Source organism: Asparagus officinalis, chromosome 1 (assembly GCF_001876935.1).
Source record: "Asparagus officinalis chromosome 1, Aspof.V1, whole genome shotgun sequence".
Lineage (NCBI taxonomy): Eukaryota > Viridiplantae > Streptophyta > Magnoliopsida > Asparagales > Asparagaceae > Asparagus > Asparagus officinalis.
In genome coordinates, this window is record NC_033794.1 from 120,944,074 (window position 1) to 120,951,888 (window position 7,815).

At 36.6% G+C, this 7,815-nt stretch overlaps 1 protein-coding gene across 1 annotated transcript in view; it reads left to right on the forward strand.

The window, feature by feature from the left end:
• Positions 1–6,342, forward strand: part of LOC109829224 (probable folate-biopterin transporter 4) — a 16,939-nt gene extending 10,597 nt beyond the window's left edge. The window contains exons 3-7 of the mRNA XM_020396387.1: positions 378–560; positions 642–1,070; positions 1,172–1,369; positions 4,154–4,291; positions 5,893–6,342. Of these exons, the coding sequence (XP_020251976.1) occupies positions 378–560; positions 642–1,070; positions 1,172–1,369; positions 4,154–4,291; positions 5,893–6,157 (1,213 nt within the window). The 3' untranslated portion in view covers positions 6,158–6,342. The remainder of the gene's footprint in view (positions 1–377; positions 561–641; positions 1,071–1,171; positions 1,370–4,153; positions 4,292–5,892) is intronic.

Consider the following 7,815-nt stretch of genomic DNA (forward strand, 5'->3'; position numbering starts at 1 on the left):
AACCTCGTGCACGAACGCGGTCGACCGTCACGGTCGACCGCCACCCAGTCTGTCTGAAACCTGAGCCTGAAAGCCAATTCTTCAGAAAGCTTATAAGCTATGTTAGCTTTTAGTGGCGTTTGACTTTGATGATAAATTTTCATAAAACTTATAAGGGTAGAAAAGTCATTTGCTTGGTCAAACCTAGCTTATTTAGATGAGCTTATAAGCTAGTTTTTTAAATAAGGCTTGTAAGTTAGCTTATTTGAGATGTCATTAAACATGTAGTTATGCATAACCTAGCTTAAAAACTGCTTTGACCAAAAAATAAGCTCCCCACTCTTTTTAAGCAATTGATGTCAGTTTGTTTTTCAAGTTACTATACCTTCTTGCTGCAGAATTTTATCAGATTGCATACCTATTCGACGGAAGAGGAGAAAACCATACTTGGTTCTTGGTCTGACATCTCTGCGGAGTTCACACAACTATTTGATGGCCTGCTTAACAGTACAAAACTTAGGAAATGCCATGGCAGATGTTGTTATTGATGCCATGATTGCAGAGGCAGTTCGTGCTGAGAAGTATGTTCAACTTAATCATTCTTGCTTTTCTTGAACATCCTACATTCAGAATCTGACTTGAGAAAAGTATTCTTTGACCAGAGCAGAATTTTCTGGGGATCTACAGTCATTATCCTGGTCTGCAATGGCCTTGGGAGGAATATGTGGGAGCTTACTAGGAGGTTACATGTTGTCAACAATTAAAATGGATACAATTTTCCTGCTTTTCTCTATACTTCCAATCATCCAGCTATTATCATGTGCTTCTATTAAGGAGGTTCCTTCAGAAACTCCAAAGGTGGATCAAACTGAATCAAGCAGTACTATAAGCAGTTCTTCTACTGAGAATTCAAATTCCCAAATTAGGAGAAGACGAAAAGGCAGCCATAAGAAGAATAAAAAGAAAAACATCTCCTTAAAATCTGAGATTACAGCACAACATCATTCACCACTAACTGCAAGATGGCATGAATCTCTGAAATCGGCTTTCTTTAGTTTGTGTTGTACATTTAGACAGCCGATCATCTTAAGGTAGCAACTTTACTACTTGGCTCCTTGTATTTCATATTACTCCCTGTACAATGTTTTGACTGAGATGTTACTATTGTATATTTGACCAATTGGAATTTCAGGCCTATGGCCTGGTTTTTCTTTTCACATATTACAGTTCCCAATCTCTCAACAGTCATGTTCTATTATCAGACTGAAGTGTTGCACTTGGAAGCATCCTTTTTGGGGAGTGCTCGTGTGGTTGGGTGGTTTGGCCTAATGCTCGGTACATATACGTACAATCGCTATTTGAAACATATGAAACTTAGAAGAATTCTCATGTAAGTTGCTCTGGTACTCTTCATCTTTTTGCATCATTTAGTTTGTGGTTCTTTTGCTGATGTAAATTGTGGTTCTCTTAAGAAGAACTAAGAATATCATTTTTAAGTCTCACAACTGCCTCGAACATCTAGTTCTATGGTAATGAGTTAAGACAGCTCTCTCTGTATATTATGGTAATACGGTAGAAAATACCCAAAATATAATTGAACGTGTTAAGAAACTTAATATCATGCTAAATACATTTTCATGTGAAACAAAGCTTTTTTAAGATATCAGGTCCTCTATGCTTGAATATGGAAATGAGTTGGCTTGGTTAACAATATATCTGAGTGCAATAACAAATGTTCTAGTTCAGCAGCCGACTTTTGAAGGAGTATAGGGAAAACTTGTTTTCTTTTCACGAACTTAAGAATTTGTAATTTCATAGAAAATGAGCTTGTATCTAAGCAGAATAAGTGATTGGCTTCATAAAAAACATTTTCCTGCAGCATTTGAGGTGAAACATCTGCAATTTGGATTCTCTGAAAGAGACTTCTGATCTACATTTTCTGAAAGAACAACATTTCATTTACAAGTAGATGCATATTGCAATTTTCATAAAACTTTCTTGGAAGTTCTTAAAGTGGGTACTCTGTGAATACTCGTTCACATGACTTGAGATTTAATACAATAATTGCCATCAAAAGCTAATTTTTAATTTGTATTATTAGGTGTACAGTACACTTGCTAGAGAAACTACTAAAAGCAGATGTAAATTTCTGCAACCTTATAATGCTTCATATGAGGATTATTGAGCTTATCCTAGGTCAAATGAAGGCTAGTTAGATTTCTAATACCAATTTCAGGAAATGCATTAAGTTCTATGCAGCCATCTCTCTGAGAGGAGGAGCCTATGTCTCACATACTATTGCCACAGTCAATTTTTTTTCTTCCTCCTTGAAAATAAGAAATCAATGAAGTTATGTTATGATTTTTTCCATGTCGAATTTTCCTTTACGAAGGAATATGATGTCTATCACTTCAATGGAGATAAAATAAATTTATCTGTGGTTTTAGTCTTGGTTAAAGATGCTGGTACACTTTCTTAAGTTCATGAGTTTAACAAGGTTTTATATGTCAGATGTCGGGTTCATATTGGATGGCTAAAATTCATGTCGGATAGCGAAAATCGGGGATATGTCTGGGGATATGAAAAAATATTGGATCGTATGCATATGTGTAATATAATATCATAAATGAAATCTAAACATACTTAATAAATTCTACTGTCTAAACATATAAAAAAGTAAATAATTTATGATGCTTATGGTTGATGTTGAAGGAAAGAGGTGAGAAAGAGAAGCTCGATATTGGTAGTTAAGGAGAGAGAAGATTGCCCGATATTAATGTCAAAGAAACAACTCGGAGAACAGACGATGAGATGTTGAATGAGAGAGATAAGAGGAGTGACGGAAATAACTTTGGTCCTTTTTTCCACTAATTGATCAGGTTTTGCCTTTGGAAGCAATATTAGTTTAACCAGGAATTTAAACTCAAACATGATTAGATAAACGTAATAAAAAAAATCAATAAATTTTTCAGACTGAAAAATTGGCAGGCATGTCTCCCGTATATCCAGCCGACATATCCGACATCTCTCCCAATATATCCAACATGAACCCTGAAAATGCAATACGCATTGAAAAGCTCCATACCGTGTCGGTTGACCTCTAAATTTGCCATGTCGGACATGGACATGGTGACCGACATTTAAAACACTAGTTATTAAACTATGCCTGTCATTGGGAGGACATCCTTCTTATTTTTGGTTAGAACTTCGTAACCTCTTTGTTTCTTTTTTGTTAGAATGTGACTTAGCTCTCTGCTTTCTGCATCGAAGCTGTTCCTACGCTATAAATTAATTGTTCTCCAGTAAAGATTGTAATTACTGGTTATTACTGCCATCTCCGTAAGTGAAAATATTTCCTCCCTGATCATCCCTTTCGATTAGAACTCCAACAATGTTGTAACTGATAATCAAGAATGAACACAAGAAGCAAGTTAGCCACAAGAATATTTCTCATAAATCCCAGACCACCCTAGGTTGTCCTTGTATCAACCTAAAATTACCATTTCACAATTATCTGGCCACCGGAGCAAGAGATGCTTTTGCTGACAAGCTTTCAAAAGACACGTGTTTGGACTGTCCTTTAGCTCACATATTTTCCTACATTTTCCACAACTTTTATTTTCTCCCTACTGTTCTTTCTCCTTAGGTGTTTTCTTCTCTATAGCTCATACCAAAAGAGGGGAAAAAAAGAGGAATGTACAAGCTTCGCTAGGAGCTATACCCTTTTGGCTGTTTGATTGGTGGGTTTCATGACAATAGGGTGAAACCTACAAATGAGTGGGCTTTACCGGCGTTGTTGCTTCATCTGAGGGCTCTGTTAGAAAAGCTTACAGGAGCAATAGCCTAAACCTTTAGTTCATGAAAAAGTGCCTTCTGTTTCTTAATGAATGCAAAGTTGGATTTTATATAATCCTGTTTCTGTAAAGCTATTGGACAACCATACTCATTCACTTTTCCAAAATTCAGCATAACTGGAATTAATCCTGTTTTCTCTTTTAATATCATTTATTTAGTTTGTTTAACAATCTTATACTTAATAACAGTTGTCTTAATTTTTATATGTCCTATGCAACTTGTTGAAATCATACTGCATCTGCATTCTATATTGAAGCTTCCATTTTGATACCTTGTATTCAATTTGTACTGATGGTGATTTTTTTATTTGACATGACAGGTTTGCTCATGTTGGTCTTGGCATTATGAACTTTCTGCACATTGCTCTAGTAACTCGATCAAATATTCAGCTTGGAATACCTGATAAGTACATGGTGCTTGGTGGATCAGCTGCATGGGATACAATTAACCAGTTCAAGTATGTCGCCTGCATAACACTTTCTTCAGAAATGTTGCTTTACAATGACCCTGTCCAGACAACGTAATTATTTTTATCATTTATCAGCCGTAGAGGGCACACACATTTAGTTAGAGATAACAATAGTCTGAAGCAGATCATAAAATTATAGAATTTGTTCTTATTAGTAGATCAGGTAAACAATCAGAATTCTTTACTATTAAGATGTAAATCTTTCATTCTTCAGTTTATTAGTGGAGTTGGAAAATTTTCCCATTCGTCCCTATTCACATATTGGTGACCATGATAATGGAACTGATTCTACTGAGAAGTCTTTTCTTTTAGTTGCATATAAAATCCATATTAATAATTTGTCACTGCATTAATGAATTTAGCTTTTTTCTATTGTCGTGTCCCAAATGTACTTTAAGATGTAAACTAGGGTCTAGATTATGCATTCCGCTTGAACTGATAGCCGATAAAATCCCACGGGTATGGGGTGTTTCTTAGTCCTGCAAGAGCGTGCATGCTCACACAAGAATGAGATGAATCCTTTCTTTTTTTGGTGGATGGAATTTTAGAATGAGAATCATTTTTATATGTGGCAGGAACAAACAGATTGTGTTAGAATGTGTATTAAGCATCATTCAGAATTAGGAATAATTCATAAGACATTGTTGCATGTAGCATGGTTCCTAATTCATGTGCATTAATGTTAATCCCTGGTTGCACTCAAGGCTCAAGCTTGCAGAATGCGTTCAACACTATATTTCTAAGGCATCTGGATGCATAGATTTTCTTGAGTTAGATTGGAGGTCCATATTAAGTAGTAAATTCTTGCTATTTGGTCACTGATCTACGAGTTTGGAATGATTTTTTGGTGAGGCTGAAACACAGAAAACTCATTGAAGTGTTTATGTAGTGGCATAAAGACAATAATTTTCATCCAATTTGCCTATATTTGTATCCCTGTTTCCCACGGTGTAAAAGAGAAAACGGTTTCATAATACCAAGTATCTTCATACTGTGGTCCTCCCTTCTTGAATTCCATGGACAAGACTGATTACATCATACTTGAGTTTTTTTATTTTATTTTATTTTTTATTTACTAATTTTTGCCTTTTTAACCTCTGTTTCAGTTAGCCTAAAAACGAGTGTTTTTAAATACGCAGAAACCCATATTAAAAGAATTTTGTTAGTATTGAAGCTTTCTTCCTTCTTTTGTTTCCCATGTGTATCTAACTATAATGAAAAGAGGATCTTTAACCAATAACAATCATATTTAGGCCTGCCGAACTTACGAAACAAAACAAGGCTAAGCTACTTTTAGATTTATTTACTTAACTCATGATATCTGTCTAATATGCTGGCATGTATATGCAAAATTGAGAATTTTGATAGTGCGTGTGTGTACATATATATAGTGTTGTAAGAGGGATTTTAGTCATTTTGTCTTCAAATGAGGATTAAAGGTGTTAGTTTTGGGGGGTTTCGGACAAAACGTATTGGCAGTTAAGTGGAATTACGAAACTTTTTGGGGTTAAGTGAAAATGCCCAAACTTTGTTTTTTTAAAACCCTTAGATTTATTTGCTTAAACTTATGATATCTGTCTATTGTGCAGGTTAATGCCGTTCCTGATCTTATCAGGACAACTTTGCCCTCCTGGAATTGAAGGAACTCTTTTTGCTCTCTTCATGTCCATAAACAACTTAGGCTCCACTCTTGCCTCATTCTCCGGTGCTTCCCTGGCTTCAATGCTCAACATTTCATCAGGATCTTACGATAATCTTCTCTATGGATTGATTGTGCAACAAATATGCACGCTTATTCCAGTCGCCTTCCTCTTTTTGATTCCCAAGGAAGCTACTGGATTAACATCAGAATGATATAACATAGCTTTGGTTAAGTCATAGCCACCCAGAAAGGTTATGTATAGATAGAGAAAGATAAACATGAAAATTGGTACTTCCTACTTTTTCCGGGTCATTTTTTTGTTACCTAACCCTGTTCGTAGTGATTTCACTTGTAACAGAACTCGTTTTGAAAAATTTGATGACATTTGCATGGGAAATTTTGCTTGTGCTGAATTATGTGAATCTACTGTATGTTGATTTCTTGAAGGGTATCCATAGCATACATAAATGAGCGCCTATAATCATAAAGAAGTTATATACTCTTTCATCTGTTTCTAATTTTATTCGCCTAACATTTCGGGGTTTGAGATTTTATCTGCATGGAATTGCAATATGTCTGCTAGTTGTTTGTGAAGGCATGTTAGAGTACAAATCACAGCCTTCAACTCTCACCAAATTGCTCTTAAAGTCCCTTCTATTATCCAAAACTTCGAAGTTATTATGAGAGTTGCAGATTAAGATTTTTATACTCTAACAAACATGAAATCATGTTGTGTCATTTTTCTAGTTCAATTAAGCTGAAGAAAATTTGAATGTAGGTTACAATGACACTTCATGAAGTTTTGAGATTATCCCCACTGATTTTCGTTCTATTAGGGTATCCCTACAAGGAACAAAGGTAGGAGAGCTTCACTTCCCAACCGGCGTCAATCTTGCACTGCCTACAATACTCATTCACCACGATTGAAAATTATGGGGTGATGATGCAGAGGATTTCAAGTCAGTGAGATTTTCAGAAGTGATCTCAAAGGCAGCTAAAAGGGGGTCAGAATGCATTCTATCCCTTTGGATGCGGGCCAAGGATATGTCTAGGACTGACTTTTGGCATGATTGAAGTGAAGATGGCTCTGGCTCTAATTCTACAGAACTTCTCCTTTGAGCTCTCACCTTTGTATTCTCATGCGCCATATACTGTCGTAACTCTGCAGCCACAACACGGAGTTCACATCAACCTGCGTCGACTGTAGGATTTGATACACAAGTTTTTATGTTCAGGTTCAATGAATGTCAGTATCACAGAGGTTGACATAGGGGTGACTGGTTGGAGAAAATGTTTATTGGTCTTTATTTTAAGTTTCTCCTTTTGGTACTAATAAACGCAGATGAGCAAAGCAAATCTCATGTCCGCATCAATAACCAGAAAGGACCTCGCGGGTTATCTTGTCAGCAGTTATGTAATAGAAGAAGTGGGATTTGAGCTTGGTTTGGCAGGACAGCATCAGCAGTGGCTGCAGCACTATTTCACTTTTCTCAGGTTTTTGCTGATGCGGCTGTGAATCCCTGCCGCCAAGTGCTGCTAAACCGGGACAACGGTGGATACGTGTGGCCAAAGACTTTGACACAGCGGATGCAGAAGTGCGATACGGGAAATTGGCCATTCTATATCTCTCTCTGTCGATGGTCGTCTCCCAAATTGCCATCCAAAACCCAATCATATTTACTTTTCAGGTGGTTATAGTCTTCGGCAGTTCCCTCTGCCTGATGGTGCCATCGTTGCCTTCGATGACACTGGAGTTTTTAGTATGAAAGATGGAAGCAAAGCGACTTAGCCATCGTTATGATGATCTCTGGCACTGGCAGATGCCCAGCAGCAGTATCTTACTTCGATTCTTGCTGTCAAAAGGTAACTG